The following is a 19,032-nucleotide window of genomic DNA, read 5'->3' as shown; positions in this document are numbered from 1 at the left end:
CAATTCAAGAAATTTCAAAAAGCTTTATACTTTGATTTCAAAATTGTGAAAAGAAAGTGTTTTTGAAACAACACCAATTCACCCCCTCTTGGTGAAATAAAGAAGCCAATCTATTTTCCAACAATCTAAGAAATGAGAATTGAAGAAACCATGATAAAGGACATTTGCAAACTGATGTTCTTCAATGCATATAAATCTAAGGGTCAAATTCTTCAGCATAATTTTCAAGAAATAGTTATCTGCTAACTGTACCATCTATTTCAATATGTATAACACTTTGTAACAATGAATACGAAATTTCTTCTTGTATTTCCAAATGTGATCATTTTATAGAAAACCTCCTTTGAGCTAAACAAAAGACAGTAGTAGAATGCTCACTTACATGAGCATCTGTTAACTTGTCTAAAATCACAACTTGAACCTCATACTGAGTGTTCAATGTTAAACCAATGTGGTCTAATTTTTTTGAAATATGGTGAAATTAATACTTTGGTCAGATAGTGTCGTTTCTAAGTTGTAAATTTGAAACCTTTGGCTATATCCAAGAATGCATTTAAATCTGTGGGACTAAACTGTCCTCGCTTTATCTTTCAACATATTAAGAGGTCACATGTGCTACTACATAATTGTGTTTCATCCCATATCTTGCATCTTCAACGTTTGTAAAAGGTTGTACTTGGCCATTTAGGTTTGAATTAGGAAGTGTCCGTTATTGAATTTCAGTGTTTCTAACTCAATTTTCTTCATCTAGGTCCTACTGCCATAATGCTACTTTAACCACAGACATTCTATCATTTCAACACCATCTTAGTTCTTCTCCATTTTTATCAAGCCTAAGGCATAATTTTACTCAAGGATCTTGGTTTTCCCAATTCTGTCTTAATTTCTTGGTGTGGAAAATAAAGAAGAATGATTAAAGTTTCTTTCTTCAATCAGCAAAATGCAAAATTATGATTTTTTATACCAATAGTCATTTAAGAGTCGAAGTTTTAAGATAATTTAAATATTTTTTCTTTTTTTTATCGTTTGAGACTTCTTTTAAAAGTAAAACCGTGTTGAATTTATATGTTCTAAATATACAATTTGTCTTTTAATTCATTAAAACATTCTTGGAACCCATATATATATATATATATATATATATATATATATATATATATATATATGTCTGAAAGTTATAATTTAACATTAACTGTTGCTTTTCAAGTGTTTTTAACGTTCTTCAATCAAAATTAGATTAGATGCAAATGTTATAACACGAGACGGATCTCTAATTCTGATTAGAAAACATCACCAAAAGAATATGAGTAATTGCATAGAAGTTTTGCCTGAGTTATACTCTTGATTTGTTGAAGTCCTGGTCCAGGAACTTGCTTGGTAACGATCAGAAAAGTACTGATGAAAATTTCAGTGCACAACTTTGAATTTCAACTCAGAATATATAAAAGGGTGATTGTTACTTCTCGAGTAAAAGTACTATCTAGCTCGTTAACTAACATTTAAACATAAATGTACTTCTAAGAAATGAGAATGTGAGAAATCATGGTGAAGTCATAAACTCTGAGACAGTGAAAAGGACTTTCTTTCTTGTGCTTCTAAATGTGATGACTTAAGTCTCTAGAACTGCACAAATTCATAGGAGAATGCTACAATTTCGACTTATCAGTGAAGTGAATATTCAATATTTAACCGATTTGGTCTAACTTTATTTTTTTACACTTGCTGAAATTAATTTGTCGGCCAGATTCTGCATCTATAAGTTCTGAATTTGAAACCTTTGACTGTCCCCAAACATGCATTTAAACCTGCAGAAGTTATTGCCATTACTTCTTAAGCTTTCAATTCAATGGACTTTTCTTTCTTTCATGCACATGCTGCAGACTTTGTGCTTCATCTGTGGCTCACATGTTCATCAGGAGACCACATGCATCAAATTTAAGTTTCACCTGTGCCTCACATTTTGAATGTTGTATACATTTTTTATTCATGAGCTCAGTCGACAGATAAAACATCGAGATTACTTCCAATCAAAAACCTTAAAACAATAAATTTATAGATCTTCATCTTTATACTATGCTTAGTTTTCTTAATTTTTACTCATTATAAAACTTAGACTAACACTTGGATTCTTGCATATAGTCAACATTAGCTTTCTAATTTCTTAAGTTACAACAAGTGTCTTACAAACATTCAAACATCTCAAGACATAAGCGTAAATTAAAATATATCACAACTTTTATTCTGTAATATTCTGACGAGTCCGTATTGTATACAAATATTCACGGACACTGTGATTCATAAAGCAATGCAATAATCAACAAACACTAGAAAGTAGAACAAATTAAAATAAAAAACTCCCAGCTCCCTCTGGATTTTGAAAACCAATGTTCTCAATGGCACCGACCGTCTTGAAGATTCTCCTCTTGTGAATCTCTTCCATCAGTGATCGTTGCAGTTGTTGTCTCCTTAGATCCACAAAGGAACGAATCCTGGTTAGCCTCTGGACTCCATGATACCTGTGAGAATCAATTTTCATGTTGCAAAACTGTTTGGTGCAATCAGCATCCATCACTTCTTCTCGAGGACAGAATCTTGTGCACTTTTCGTTGCCTTTTGGAGAGTAGCAAAGGGCTTCTGCTCCTAGCACTGCAGTTGGATCATGCCCATCTTCATTGCCAGGGTCACAGTACTTGAAGGAGTTCATTGAGCTTTGAGAGCTCGAATCATCATTCATAAACAGTTCATCTGCAAAACAGTTAGTTAGTGGTGTCGAATCATATTCTTTAATGCCACTGAAAACAATAGTAAACTTTTCTCGAGAAGAAAACATCAACGTAGTAAACATTATTATTAAAAAAGTACTAAATCTGATACAGATTATTGGCTTGGCTGGTATTATTGGACTTGGTTTTCTTGAGCAAAGTGTTTATTAAACAACATTTCAGCTTTTAAAGAATCAGAGTTAAAAGTTATTTCCTTTCGAAGTTGAAGGAGTATTATTACCCTGAGGCCAATCTTGAGCAAAAGGGTAATGGTTCCCACAGAGGTGGGAATTATGCTTGTGGGAAGAACCATGAGAGGAAGAGCGAGAAGATGGTGAGAAGTATGAGTGGTGGTTACTCATATCATACTCATCTTCATAGCTAAAACTATGTTGTCTTTGATACTTAGAAGTGCCCAAGTCCCTCCATGTTGGGACTAAAGCTGATATCTCTTCCTCAATCATTTCAGCAATCTCTAATGGTTCCAAGTCACTAATTTCAAGTTCTTTAACCATCTCCACTGCCACATCAATTGCAGTGTCGTTTATGGTGTCAAATGGAAAGAATATATTCCTCTTTTCCCCTGCATTTAAAATACATTAATACAACTCTGAAGCACCCCTCTATATGTAACAAAAAATCATTGTCTCATGTGATGAAAAGTATGAGTGCATACCACTTTTGTTAGAGATTTGTACTTTAAGGAAAATTGTGTCATCCTCTTCATTGATTGATCCTGTGATGGTCATGTGTGTGTCTTTTATTTGGTTGCTCATTGGTGGTAGCCCTTTGGCCAGTGGTGCAGTGAAATTGAGTGTGGGGGTTTGTTTTCTGGGTAATATTGGACTAGAGAGTGGAGAGTCTAGTTGGTCCTCGGCTAAAAATGAGTCCAACAAGAGCTCCTTTGCTGACAACCTCTCTGAGACATTTGCCAAACATTTTCCCACAAACTTCTGAGCTTCCAAGTCATGGATTCTGTAAAAGGCTTCTGGCAGCTTCCCCTGTTGAATCAGATCACTCAAATACGTGAAATGAGAGCTAGCTTGTGCATGTCTTCAATAATCTATCTCAAAAACCTTAAGATAATGTTCTGGTAAAAATTACTTATTTACTTAAGTGAAGGCTTTGTTACAACAACTGTACTTTTCACTTAAAAGTTTCCAAACATAAATTAGTTCATTTTAAATTTATAGCCAAAACTAAGTTTACAAAATCAAGTCTGTAAAAGTTGAACCAAAGCATAAGTGAAATAGAATCTGATCCAAACAGAGTTGAATAAGGAAAAGTCTTTCCAATGAATAAAAGCTTACTGAAGTAACTTTCTTGTATATTTGAGCTGGGTTGGAGCACTCGCTGTATGGGAACTCAGAAGTAAACATTTCTATCATGCACATCCCAAAGGAGTATATGTCAACCAGCTCATTGTATTCCTCTTCATACAATTCCGGTGCCATAAATTCTGGTGTACCTGAATTCTCAACGAAAAAAAAATTTCAGTTTTATGGACCAAAGATTTAGCCTAGATTACTGATAACTGATTATTTAAGTACCAACTAAAAGAGAAAGTGAAATTGCCTATGACACTGTGTGCATGTTGGGAGCCACGAAGAATGGCTGCAAGGCCCAAATCACCAATCTTGACCTGCCCCAGATGGCCATTGATGAAGATATTGTCACACTTGAGGTCTCTATGTATCACTGGAGGATCATGGCTATGCAAATACTCCAAACCAGTTAGAATCTGGCGTGCCCAGTTCTTCACTGCTCTGATATCTACTCTCTGATACTTCTTTCTGTACCTGCATAAAATAAGAGAAACTATGTAAAATTAAAAATAACATGTTTTCTCTTAAGACGTATTTTTTACATGGATGCAACGTTCATAAGAATAACCTATTGGAAATTCAAAATGTGTTTGAAGGAACTGCATTCAGTGCAGTCAAATTTGTACGATGTTACGATATTTATGAATCTTAACCGTGTGCTGTAACTCTGATTTACTGAGACATAATATGAATTGTCTTGTCTGTATTTCTTAACCAGAATTTAGTATTGTTTAATTTAGATGAAATTACAGTTCTGTTTAAGAAAACAGCAAAAACAAAGTATTCAAGCAACATGAGATATAAGTCTTGTCTTTAAAAAGATAGTCTATGTTGAAGACATTTTAACATTAAGTTGAACTTTTGGTTGGTTTTGTCTTCAAGCAGTGAATTAATGCAGGAATTGGTGTTCAGTTAAAGGGTTAAAAGATGTAAACATATATCATAAGATGTGATTGATTATATTACTCTCTTAGGGTGCCAGAGGTGAACAATTCAGTGATGAAGTTGAAGGTTCTATAATTGACATCAATCCAAGAATCATGGAAGGTCATGATGGAGTCATGTTCCAAGTTCTTGAGGAGATGAACCTCTGAGTAAAGACGTTGAAGTAGGTCTGGTGAATGAAAGACATCACCAAGGTTAACTTGGTTCCAAGCCACCTCTATTCCAAGGACTTCATCAAATGCCCTATACACAACCTTCACTGCTCCTTTCCCAAGAATGTCCCTGAACTACATACCAACAAAGATAACAATAAAAAATTAGTAAATAATTTGAATTTAGGACCAACCAGCAACTAGATTAGTTGCCAAAATAGATGGTATTAGTTTACATGTGCCACTAGTTTGCATTACTAGTCAAACTTAACTGTGGATGTAATGTATGTAACATAGTTGATTTTTGGCCATTGAATTTGGCTCCATAGAAAAAATGACCCTTGAGTGTACTATGGAGGTAAGATAACCCTCAGTAAGGTGGTGCGTCACGACAATAAACTAGGACTTGGCAAAGGACAAAACAGAACAAATGGTGCTTATTTAATTACTTTACAAATAATTTGACTTAATCATAAGACAGCTACTGAAAAAGTTAATACAGAAAATCAAAACCTTCCCTTTTCTAAGAAAATAAAAATAAAGCTAAACATTACGTAATTCCACGCAATTGGCCAATTACAAAAGAGCATGACGTTTGCAGACTAAACCAGCTTTTATGGACAGACTAATTTCTGTAAAATATTACTTCAAGTCCTTGGAATTAGCTGATATCAACTGTCAATTGAATTTGTTATTTATAAAGGTCAAAATTATTCTCTGACTTGATAATTATCAATAAATTGATTTGTATAGTTAATTAGCATTATTGATCAGTTTCATCCTATGGTTATGAATCCTTAAATTTCATCTGACTTTGACAGCTATCAGATAATTTTCACTTTCTATTGCAGAGATAAGATTGAACGGTGCACACTATGATTTGAGATTAAAATGACTAATAATTGTCATATACTAAACTTATTTTTCATGATTTTCAAAGTCAAACACAGCATCTGAATTCAAGTTTAACAAAAAAGAACATCTTCATGAATCTATGTATGATATCCCACCATCTTAATCACCGTATTCTGAATATCAGACCAATCAGTCAGAAAGTTAATGATCCATTCACAGAAAAAGGAAGATGAAGCTAAAATGAAAGAGAAACTTACACGACCATATCGACCAGAAGGGTCAGTTTCAACATATCCAAGATGAGCTTTTCCTCCTAATCTACCCTTGTACATGGTTCCTGATGTGGCTCGATCAATCAACACACTTTTGATTTAACCAGGACGTGTGTTCTACACTTACACAGCTACTTTTATCGAAAACTTAGCAACAAATTAAGTAATACTATATATGTATCTATGTTTTTGTGACTTAACTGAAGGTTTATGCTAGAAGATCCGAGGCTTCCATTCGTGGTTCTCGTAGGAAAAGACACCAAACAATTGCCACAAGAGCCGTGAGTAGTCAACACTGAGCATGATCCAAGCCATTTCAACAACGCCACATGAAAGCTCGTAGAAGTGCTTGTGAACCATTGGTGTGGACTACCAGCAACCTTAGGATGAAGAACTTAGATTAAATAGGAGTTGCAGTGGCAGCAGAAAGAGGTGCCACTAGAGAGATATTTTTGAAGCAAGACAAAGGAAACTGTGTATGGATTAAAGAATAGCAATGATGGGGTGTGTTCGGCAATAAGGTCACACCAAAGATTGTGATTTGTGAGCCAAAAGGCTAATGAGAGCTTTGGTTGAAGATATTTGTGGAGGAGGAGGCTTGGATGAGGATGAAAAGGTTATCAGAAAATGAAAAGATCATGTATGAGACAAGGGCTTGAAACCTGGTTTCTGAATTTGAAGAATCTATGGCCATTCTTTGAGAAAAACATTTGTGGATGTGAAGGTTTTGATCACAAAAGTTAGATAGATACTTAGAAAAAAGGTGAGAATCTGAGGAGGAAAAGGGTTGAACAGATTTTGATTTTGGAGAGAAAAGATATCAGAGAAGCATCCTCAAATCAGAATCAAGCTTTAAGGATTTTGGTTCTGTGGATGGAGGAAAAAGAGTGGTTGGTGTAATATAAGAGAGTCTACGCTTATTACAAATGAAATGATAGTACATTTCATATATAGCAGTCAACGTTTGTTTGGTTATATACAAAAATGAGTATCAAGAATTTTAGGAACATACTCTTAAACATATAGAGAGAAGTAACTCAGAACAAGTTACTTTTTTGAACAATTATAAGCATATGGTAAACTTTATTAATTTGGTTAATACGTTAAAAAGTTTGTAAATATAATTTTTAATAAGATTTTGAAGCTAGATAATATTTTATTAAATAAATTAAATATGACATAGAAATTTAAAAATATGGGTATAAAATTATATAGCTTTAACTTTACTCTCTCTTTTTTATCTAAAATTTGATGCCTAAAATATAGATAATATTAAAAAATATCATTGGTCAATAAATTGGACCTTCCTTTTTACCCTTAGTTTATCTAATTATATATATTGTTATTCTTAGTTTCGTCCACATGAAAACCCCATTACTTACCTCAACAGGTTTTGTAGAAAAATTCAGTCGTTTTCGCCAAAAACGAGAAATGTGGTCGTATTGTTAAAATAATGGTTGCGTATGTAATTTGAGAAACTTTCGTTTTTACATATTTGAGAAACTATTGCTAGGAACTGACATTATCCAACAAACCTAGCAAATAAAATATTTTACTAAATACTTGATTTTTAGTTTTCATACATAACATGGGATGTATTCTTCATGTCGAAAAGAGTGGGTTAAAATATTTTAAGAAACTTAATATATATATATATATATATATATATATATATATATATATATATATATATATATTCATTTTTATGGTAGTGATCACAAATATTCATGTTGATTTCAAAGTCGTTTTGGTTTGAAATATAGAATTTAAATTACCGTAAATAATTATAGAATTGAAGGTGTTGTTGTTAATATGAGTTTCTGTTAAAACTGATTCAACTAACTTTTAACAGTTAGTTCCTTCATTGTATCTCTGCATATATACCTTTGTTTGTATTGGTTATATAGTTTTTTGAATAAGAATTTCATTCACTATCTTTGCTCTCACTCTCTGTCTCTGCATCACTCTCTGTCTCTGCATAACTCTCTGCATAATTCACACTACTGCATAACTGGCTCTGCACTAACAGTGGTATCCAGAGCGAGGTTCGAAATCGGGCAAGGTCAGTTCAAGACGTGTCAAGAAGAATAGTGTTTGTACGTAATGGCTGGGATGATGCATAGCAATCTACCTGTCTTTGATGGCAAAGGTTTCGACGATTGGTGTATCAAGATGGATGCGATACTCGGTTTCCAAGAAGTGGATGAGATCGTAAGAAAAGGTTTCAAAGAACCCTCCAAAGATGACACAGAAGCAGTCAAGAAGCAGTATAAAGAGAATCGGAAATTGGATTGTAAAGCAAGAATGCTACTACATCAGTGCGTATCCGCAGCAATTTTCCAGAAGATTTCGAAAGCTACTACGGCGAAAGAGATCTGGGATATTTTACAGGATGGCTACGGCAATTCTTGGTTAGTCAAGAAAGTTAAATTGCAATCACTCCAGAGGCAATTTGAGCTTCTCGCTATGGCGGAACAAGAAACAGTCGTAGAATATATTGGAAGAATCCAATTGATCGTGAATGCAATGAGAGGATGCGACAAGGTTGTGAAAGACAAGAAAATCGTTGAAAAAATACTTCGGACACTAACTCCTCAATTCGACCATGTGTCTATGACCATAGAAGCAACCAAGGATCTCGAACAGATGAGGGTGGAGGAATTGCAGAATTCCTTAGAAGCGTTTGAGCAGAGATTGGTTGAAAGAAAGAATGCTGAAAAGGCTTCTCAAAGTGTGAGTCAAGCTTTACAAGCAAGAAATGATTGTAAAGGAAGAGGTCGTGGCAGAGGAAGAGGTCGTGCTCGAGGAGGTCGAGCTGGAGGCAGAAAATCAAATGGTACTGAGCAAAACGATGGAGGTGAAAACAGTGAAAACAAGAGAGGTGGAAAGTGTTCAAGAGGCAGAGGGAAAATCAAGCCTGACAAAAGCAACATCCAATGTTATACTTGCAAGAAATACGGCCATTATTCATCAGAATGTTGGCACAATGAGGATGCGAAGAAAAACAAAGATGATGAAGTCAATTTGGCACAAGAAACAGGTGAGTCTGATTCTGATAATGTTCTGCTAATGTGTGTAATTGGAGATGGTAAAAAGGAGTTGACTACGAAAACAACTCAGAACAGGTGTAAAGTTGAAATTCTGGAATCGGACAGATGCAAGAATGATAGTCTTGCATGCGTTAAGTGGCAAAAGGCTGAACACGTGTCGATGGCAAATGAAGTGTGCCATGCAGGAGAGGAAAATTGTTGGTATTTAGACACTGGATGTTCTAATCACATGACGGGGAGAAGAGAATGGTTGTTAGATCTCGATCCAAAAATCAGAAGTTGCGTTCGATTTGCGGATGATAGCATAATCATGGCAGAAGGTGCTGGCAAGATCATGATCAGACGCAAGGATGGGAAACCGGCGTACATGAACAACGTTCTTTATGTACCAAACATGAAGAGCAATTTGCTGAGTTTGGGCCAGCTTCTTGAGAAGGATTACACAATGAAGATGCATCAGAGACACATAGAGGTGTTTGACGAAAAGCAACGACTCGTTCTCACAGCCCCACTAGCCAAGAACAGAACGTTTAAGATTAAACTTAATGCTGTTGATGTTCAATGTCTGACTGCAGTTGATACGAAGGAGGAAGCTTGGTTGTGGCATTACCGTTTCGGCCATTTGAATTTCCGGAGTCTAAGCCTGCTGAAATCCAAGAATTTAGTGAAAGGAGTTCCTGCAATACAAATTCCTGACAAGATTTGTGAAGGCTGTGTTGTTGGGAAACAAACCAGAACGGAATTCAAGAAAACCATCTTCAAGAGAGCTCGACAACCGCTTGCTGTTGTATACTCAGATGTATGCGGACCCTTTAACGTTGAATCAATTGGAGGTAACAAATATTTCCTAATCTTTGTAGATAAGTTGACTAGGAAAATTTGGACTTACCTGATTAAAGAGAAGAAAGATGTATACTCATGTTTTGTGAAATTTGCTGCCATGGTGGAGAGGCAATCTGGTTTGCAGATTAAAGTTCTCAGAACAGATGGTGGTGGAGAGTTTAACTCTCACGAAATGGACAAATTTTGCACAGAGAAAGGCATCATACATGAGGTGACAGCACCGTATACACCGCAACACAATGGCATGGCGGAAAGGAGGAATAGGATGCTATTAGACATGACTAGATGCCTACTCAAAGTGAAGAAATTACCACACTACTTATGGGGTGAAGCAGTAACTACAACAACCTATCTACTGAGTAGGTGTCCAACAAGATCACTGCCTGATTGTACTCCTGAGGAAGCTTGGTCTGGTGACAAACCAGCAGTTAACCACCTGAGAGTGTTCGGATCCGTGTGTCACAAACATGTCCCAGAAGAAAAGAGAAAGAAGCTTGATGATAGAAGTGAAGTTTTTATCCTTGTGGGGTATCATTCTACAGGAGCATACAGGCTGTTCAATCCAGAGAAGAAGCATTTGATCATCAGCAGAGACGTAATTGTTAATGAGGAAGCTGTGTTTGATTGGCAGAAAGCAGAAGGTAAACCAGAAACTGTTTATGGTTGGCTGGAAGATAATAGCACCCCTCTTAAGCAGACTGATGTTAATAATGAAGATGGCAATAGAAGATCTCAAAGAGTTCGATTTCCCTCATCAAGACTAGCTGACCATGAGGTGTATGCTGGCAGTGATATAACAGCATCTGGAGATTTAACTCATCTTGCGTTTATGGCCGATGCAGAACCAATGAATTGGAGACAGGCAATTGACATAAAGGAGTGGAGAGAAGCTATGATTGAGGAATTGAAATCTATCGAGAAGAACAGGACATGGGAGATGGTTGAACCACCTCAACATAAGCAACCAATTGAGGTGAAATGGGTGTTCAAGACCAAATATAAGCCAAATGGTGATGTTGCTAAGCTTAAAGCTAGACTAGTTGCAAAGGGTTTCTTGCAAAAACCAGGAGTTGACTTCATAGATGTTTTTGCTCCTGTTGCACGGCTTGAAACCGTAAGGTTAGTGATTGTTGTTGCCAATTATCGGGAATGGAGAATTTGGCAAATGGATGTTAAATCAGCATTTTTAAATGGGCCATTGGAAGAGGAGGTATACGTGACACAACCTCCAGGATTTGAGAAAGAAGGCCAAGAGCAGAAAGTGTATAGGCTAAACAAAGCTCTATATGGTCTAAGGCAGGCACCTCGAGCCTGGAACAGTCATATTGATGCACTACTCATCAAGCTTGGCTTCCAAAAATGCAGTGTTGAATTTGGTGTCTATGTAAAAAACATGGGACAACAGGGTATGATACTAATCTGCTTATACGTTGATGATTTACTCATAACAGGTGACTCAGCTGATGAGATTGAGAAATTTAAGAAGAGGATGAAACTGGAATATGAGATGACTGATCTCGGCAGTTTGAACTATTTCCTGGGGCTGGAATTTGTGTAGAAGGAAGATGGAATGTTTCTCCATAAGAGGAAGTACATAACTGAAGTTCTGAAGAGATTTAACATGTCTGAATGTAATGGTGCAGCTGTGCCGATAATGGCAAATTTGAAGTTATCCTGTCAAGCTGATGAGGAGAAGGTTGATGCTACACTTTATAAGCAGATTGTAGGCTCATTGAGATATATCTGCAACAGCAGGCCAGATATTAATTTTGGAGTTGGATTGGCAAGTAGATTCATGAATGATCCCAGGCATTCACATCTAGCTGCAGTCAAGCATATCTTGCGGTATTTGAAAGAAACTGTTGATTTTGGTTTGTTTTTTCCAAAGAGATCTGCCAATTCTATAGAAGCAATGGAGGTTTGGTGTGATTCTGATTGGAGTGGGGACAAGGATGATAGAAGAAGCACATATGGTTACGTGTTTAAATACATGGGATCAACAATTTCATGGTGCTCAAAAAAGCAAAGTGTAGTTGCTTTATCTTCATGTGAAGCTGAATATATCTCAGCAGCTGAAACGGCCTGTCAGTGCATTTGGTTTGAAACAATATTTGATGAGCTGAATCTAAAGTGCAAGAAACCAGTACAATTGTTGGTTGACAATAGATCTGCCATAAGCCTGTCTAAGAACCCTGTCTTCCATGGTAGAAGTAAACATATTGAAACCAAATATCACTTCTTGAGAGATCAAGTTAATAAGGGTAGATTGGAATTGATCCATTGCTGCACAGAAGATCAAGTGGCTGACATTTTTACAAAACCCCTGAAGCAAATCAGATTTGAGAAGCTGCGGGAATTGCTTGGTGTTAGGCTAATAGGAAACTCAAATTAAGGAGGGTGTGTTGTTCTTAATATGAGTTTCTATTAAAACTGATTCAACTAACTTTTAACAGTTAGTTCCTTCATTGTATCTCTGCATATATACCTTTGTTTGTATTGGTTATATAGTTTTTTGAATAAGAATTTCATTCACTATCTTTGCTCTCACTCTCTGCCTCTGCATCACTCTCTGTCTCTGCATAACTCTCTGTATAATTCACACTACTGCATAACTGGCTCTGCACTAACAGAAGGAAAGATAAATAGATGGAGATGGTATGGTTTTGATTGAAAAATAGAATTTAAATTACAATAAATAATTATAGAATTGAAGGAAAAATTAAAAGAAAAGTAGATATGTTGAGGCTGAATAATATATAACCAATATTTATTAATGGCATTTATAAGATAGTTTTCATTTGTTGTATTAATGAAAATCATTAATTATTGATTTTTCAGTACATAAATTCTAAGTTTTTTACCACCACTTCTTTAATTATTTAACAAATAAACTTATTTAAGATTAACAAAATATAATTTAAATATTATTAAGTGATTCAATTTAGATCATTATATGTAAAAAAATTGATTCTTATTTCTAAGAACAGATTACAATTTTCATAGCGTAATTATTAATAATATAAATTAAAACACAAAGATAAAGAAAAAAGTGAACTAAGTATATAAATACAAACCAAATTACATGTATAAGAATTGGTGATATTTAATAAACTTTCTACGTTTATTCGCTGGTGTCTAATTCTTCTGCCAAATAAGATCATGTTACATATTATTATGAATTTTAACATTTTAGTTATATTGATATTAAAAAACTTATTAATTATTTATCATCGCATATAAATTTATTAAAAATAAGAGAGATCATATCAAATTCATGGTAAAAGTTACACTTATACATTTCAAATTCTCTTAAAAATATCAACACATGAAGTCAAATTAGAATAACTCCTAGTTCACCAAATAAAATTTTTCATATTATGTCCATAAATAAAATCACACTACCCTCTTTAGTTTGGCTATTGAAAAATTTCAACACCAAAAAATCAGAGATAGTATTACTTATATACTTCTTGGATCATTATTTTCAGCCATACACATTAACTCCTTGAAAAATAGTAGAAAGAAACATAATTGGATCCTGAAATCTATTATGATTTCTCATCCTCCCAATCATCCAAATATGTGTAGTAATGACAGTTACTTTAATCACTTATAACCCAAAAGACTTCACAAATTGAAAAACCAAATCCAAAGAAGAAAATTGTCAGTTCTGAAAAATTTCCTTCAACCATTCTCACAATTGTATAACAATAGAACAATGAAAGAATAAATAAGAGACATATTTAACATTATTACCATAAAAAGAACATCAATCATAAAACCACTTCTTTATTTGAACCTCCAAATCAATAGGTAAAGAATCATACAACAACTTCCAGAGAACCATAATTTTAGTTAATGGCACCTCATCCAACCAAGTTCCCTCGATCCACACATTCCATACTAGAAGAGTAAAATCCTTTTGCAACTTTATGAGAAAACACATTCATGCATAAACCAATTAGGCACATCATCATTAACCATTAAAGAAAGAAATAATCACATAAATTAGCAAGAAAAGAAGGAAAGTTTTAATGAGCACCTATGCAAACTAAATTAACACTAGTGCAAAAACAGCTTATAACGTGCGTTTAACGTTGAACCACTCAATAGTCAACATTAAAAATGACTTGTGGCATTTTTGTAAATAAATGCAATTATTAAATGTCGTTTATAATTGTAATTCAACGTAAAAGGATGTAAAACGTCGAATGCCCCAATGTTATTAAAAGGTAAGTGAATTCAAAAAAAAATTGAGCGAGAGATTGAAAATTCATTCATTTTATCTTAGCAAGCAATACCCTTTCCTCTGCTCATACTTTTTTCAAACGAAGTTTGACGACCATCATATGTAATCTTTCTTTCATTTGATACAAATGCATGTTAATTAACTACTTTAGGTATGATTTTCGTTTGTTTTCACCGATTATTTTCATGTTCTTGTCCTTCATAGGCAAATTCGGCTTTCTCTCTCACTGGTGGCAACACTTTATTCCGATGAACCCATCTTTTAAAGGTTAGTTTTCGTTTTCGTATTCATTTTTGTTTTGAAGAACTTATTTGTTAATAACTTGTTTGTTATTTTTTTTGTTGAAATTGTTTGTTGTTGTTGTTGTGTGGTTGAACTTGTTTGTTGTTATTGTTTGATTGAACGATGTTTGATTGAACTTCTTTCTTGTTATGGTTCTTTGATTGATTCTATATTTGTTTATAGTTCATGCTTCATAAAATATCAAAAATTGAAATTTGTTATTTTTTCTACTTTTCAAGTCTCCTGGAGTGGTAAAAAAGGATCATAATTAATTAAAAAAAAGTATTAACGTCGTATATTGACAAAATTCAACGTTAAATTAATGTCGTATATTGACAAAATTTGACATTAAATTAACGTCGAATTTTTTAAATTCGACGTTAAATTAACGCCGAATTTTTTAAATTCGACGTTAAATTAACGCCGAATTTTTTAAATTCGACGTTAAATTAACGCCGAATTTTTTAAATTCGACGTCAATTTAACGTCTCTTGATATGACGTCCTTATCGAAATCAACGTGAAAGGCCAAAAATATTCGGCGTTATAAGTTGTTTTTGTACTAGTATAATAATGAAGTATAACCCTACTTAGTCAAAATAATGTCAAAATAAGGAATTCTAGATTTGGATATGAGAATTTTAGAACACAAACAATCATTCCAAATATTAACACAATCACCTTTACTTAGTGCTTAAATTGTATTTTCAAGAACATCATTTGCATTCTTAATACTGTGCCAAGTTAAGAAACTAAATATGCATGAGTTCAACCCAAGTCATTTTTCCATAAACAAACTCTTAAACTAAACGAGCATATAGGCTTTATTTTCCAATTGAACATTAGTAACTTGTAAATCATCATTCACCTTAGAACCACACAAGATAGGCCCCATTTATGTGTATCTCCAATCTAAACCAAATTTTGAATCCATTGTTTCACCTCAAGAAGAAGCCTAATAAGTCATTTGTAAATTGTAGTAAAAATGCTCACAAAATCTCGAATCGCAACTCTTGAGGCGTGTAGATCACTGTCCTTAAGGACTTATCCGTGATGTGTTGCGCAAATCCCCCAGGATACAACAGGAACTTCTCAGAATTTCTGAGGATCACAGAACTAGCGAGAAACTCAACTCTGAAAGAGTTTATACCCAGGATAATTTTTAGAAGATGAAGAGAGGAGAATGAGTCAACTTGGTGTTTTGGAATTGAGGAAGAACTCTCTATTTATAGAGCTAATGGAGAATAAAATCATTAAAAAGAAAATAAAAACCATTAAATATTTTACCGTTGGAGCACTTAAGAAAATGAATTTGAACATTATTGGCAATTAAAGTTTTGAACGTTGTAATCCAACGTTTTCTTTTGCAATAATATAATCATTATTACAACAATCCCCCACTTATTGCAAAAGAAAGTTGAAAGAAAAGTCTTTGGCTCAAATAGTTCAAATATTAGAAGAAATATAAGAAACTTTTATTTTGGGTCTCATAGGATGTAATGCATCAGAGCTGGTATAGCAAACTATATGAACCAGTCTTAGATTAAGATACTTAACACACATTGTAGTTGGTATAGCAAGCTATATGAACCAAAGACACTTGACGTGTGTTAGAGGTTTATCAATCACCATACAACCCCACAATTCTTGCTATTATCGCTGTGTTACGCTTACTAGGCCATGCGCGTGTCCGATATTCATGAGTGCTTTAGAGATCATGCCAAGATCTCATGCAAGCGGCCCCACTTGACACTCATATAGGTGATTTCATCAAGTGTATGCTACAAAACATACACCACCCATAAGGGATATGAAAATCATTAAAATCTTTGTTTAAAATCAATTTATTGCTATCAGAACTAACAAGTGACTTGTTTTTACCCATATGAACCTTATTCATGGGATCTTCAATCACAAAGGTTGGGTTACCATCACTTGTTTGTTTGCAAGGGGCTTAAGTCTCATTCTCCTCGATGTTTATAATATCATTTGTCTTCCCAGAAGATCTGCTAGATTTCGTTCTGACTTTACATAGTCAATGGAAATAGTTTCACTCTTTAGCAACTGCTTCACCAAATTGTTTCTCAATTGGATATCTTTCCATTGTAATTCTTGTTTTTAGCTATAGCTATTGTCGATTGGCAATCACAATGTATTGACATCGATGGGGTTGGTTTCATTCCTATTGGAATGTTTGCTAAGAAGTTTTTCAACCACTCAGCCTCATTACCAGCCATCTCAAGAGCAACAAACTCAGATTCCATTGTTGATCTTGTAATAATAGTTTGTCTAGCTAATCTCCATGTAATCGCACCACCCCCAAGTGTGAATACATAACCACTAGTGGATTTTGTCTTGTCTAAATAAAAAAATCCAGTTAGCATCATTGTACCGTTCTAGTACAACGAGAAATCCACTATATTCAATAGCGTAATCCATTGAACCTCTTAAGTATCTCATAAGCCTAGCAAGTGCATCCCAGTGTTTCTGATTAGGACATTGAGTGTACCTGCTCAGTCTACCTACTAGATAAGCAATATCAGGCCTAGAAAAGCTCTTCAAGTGTAGTAAGCTCCCAATTATCTGGGCATATTGAGGCTGAGATAATGATTCTCCTTTATTTTTCATTAATTTAGAGTTAGCATCATAAGGGTACTCATAAGTTTGAAATCATAATACTCAAACTTCTTAAGAAGTTTCTCAATATATTGTTCTTGGGATAGTAATATATTATCTCCCTTCCTTATGATTCTAACACCTAAAATTACATTGAGTTCACCCATGTCTTTCATTTCAAAGTTTAATCGTAGAACCAATTTAGTTCTAACAATAATCATTCTCATTCTTGATCTGACACTATTCATTTATCATTCATCATTATCTAAAGTCTCATTCAAAAATACAATGTACTCAATGGGTTCTACTAAAACAATAGATAACAAACAATAAATAAATATCATTCCAAAACAATAAATCATTTATTACTATAATCCATCATTAAAATCAAATTCATAATTAATTAAAATCCCATCAACTTCCTTTTTAAATCAAATTAATTTCTCTTTCCAATTTAAATTAATTTGATTGCCAATTAATTAATTGCTAAATAATTAATAATAATTTTTCTTCTCATAATTATAATAGTTATTATCATAAAAGTCTCTCTCCAATTACAATTTTTTTTTCATTTACAATTTATTGTTATTATTTCAAAAACTGCCCACATGGGTTTTCACGGAAACGCTGCCGGTGCAGGACGCCCTCCCGCGCCTCGTACAGTGCCGCCCTTCTCGCCGCCGTCGCAGAGGTCTTAAGGTTTGGTTGACCGCAAGGGAGAATGGAGAAAGAAAGAAGCTTGAAGCTTCCGATGAGCATTACAGGAGAGACGGGAAAAAGAGTATTCCACCCTAAAAAAGGTTTTCTTACTCTGGAAAAGGCTTAATCCCAAATAAAAATAACCCAAAAGCCTAATGTTTTTTTATTTTAATTGTCCTTAAATAAAAATACTTTATTATATCCTTAAAAAAATTTAATCTCTCCTTAAATACATAATTCAATTACGTGAAGAATTCAATTACTAAGAATTCAATGGCTTGAAATTCAAATGGATATTAACACGTAATATACAATGCCATTTATTTATGTTAAAACTATCATCCAAAAATTTAAGAATCATCCTACCACACACACTACACAGAAATATTCAATCATGATATTAAGTATTCAATTAAATTAATTACCATTTAAATGCAAATGTAAATTTTCATAATTACACAAAAGATACTCAAGAAAATATCCACATTCATCATATAATAAGGAAAAGTAAGTTTCTCCTATCTTTTTTATAGGAACGAGATTGAAATATAAGTCCTTAAGATTGTAGTAAAAATGCTCACAAAATCTTGAAACGCAATTTTTGAGGCGTGTAGATCACTGTCCTTAAAGACTTATCCACGGTGTGTTGCGCAAGTCCCTCAGGATACAACATTAACTTTTCAGAATTTCTGGGGATCACAGAACTAGCAAGAAACTCAACAGAAACTCAACTCTGATAAAGTTTATACCCAGGATAATTTTTAGAAGATGAAGAGAGAATAAAACTAAGAAGAGAGGAGAATGAGTCAACTTGGTGTTTTGGAATGGAGGAAGAACTCTCTATTTATAAAGCTAAGGAAGAATAAAATCATTAAAAAGAAAATGAAAACCATTAAATATTTTAGTGTTGGAGCACTTAAGAAAATGAATTTGAACATAATTAAAGTTTTGAACATCCAACGTTTTCTTTTGCAATAATATAA

General features: G+C 34.1%; 1 protein-coding gene across 1 annotated transcript; it reads right to left on the bottom strand.

The window, feature by feature from the left end:
* Positions 1 to 2,213: 2,213 nt before the first annotated feature.
* LOC106753088 (probable serine/threonine-protein kinase WNK5) lies at positions 2,214 to 7,232 on the bottom strand. Its single transcript, XM_014634871.2, has 7 exons — positions 6,297 to 7,232; positions 5,054 to 5,319; positions 4,338 to 4,561; positions 4,073 to 4,230; positions 3,439 to 3,763; positions 3,004 to 3,345; positions 2,214 to 2,745 (listed from the first exon to the last, which is right to left on the bottom strand). Exons 1-7 carry the CDS (start codon positions 6,369 to 6,371, stop codon positions 2,342 to 2,344), a joined length of 1,794 nt encoding a protein of 597 aa, XP_014490357.1. The 5' UTR covers positions 6,372 to 7,232; the 3' UTR covers positions 2,214 to 2,341.
* Positions 7,233 to 19,032: the final 11,800 nt, after the last annotated feature.

Source organism: Vigna radiata, unplaced genomic scaffold (genome assembly GCF_000741045.1).
Source record: "Vigna radiata var. radiata cultivar VC1973A unplaced genomic scaffold, Vradiata_ver6 scaffold_91, whole genome shotgun sequence".
In the NCBI taxonomy this organism is placed as follows: Eukaryota; Viridiplantae; Streptophyta; class Magnoliopsida; order Fabales; family Fabaceae; genus Vigna; species Vigna radiata.
Note: the sequence above shows the minus strand (reverse complement) of the source record. Positions and strands in the feature narration are given on the sequence as shown.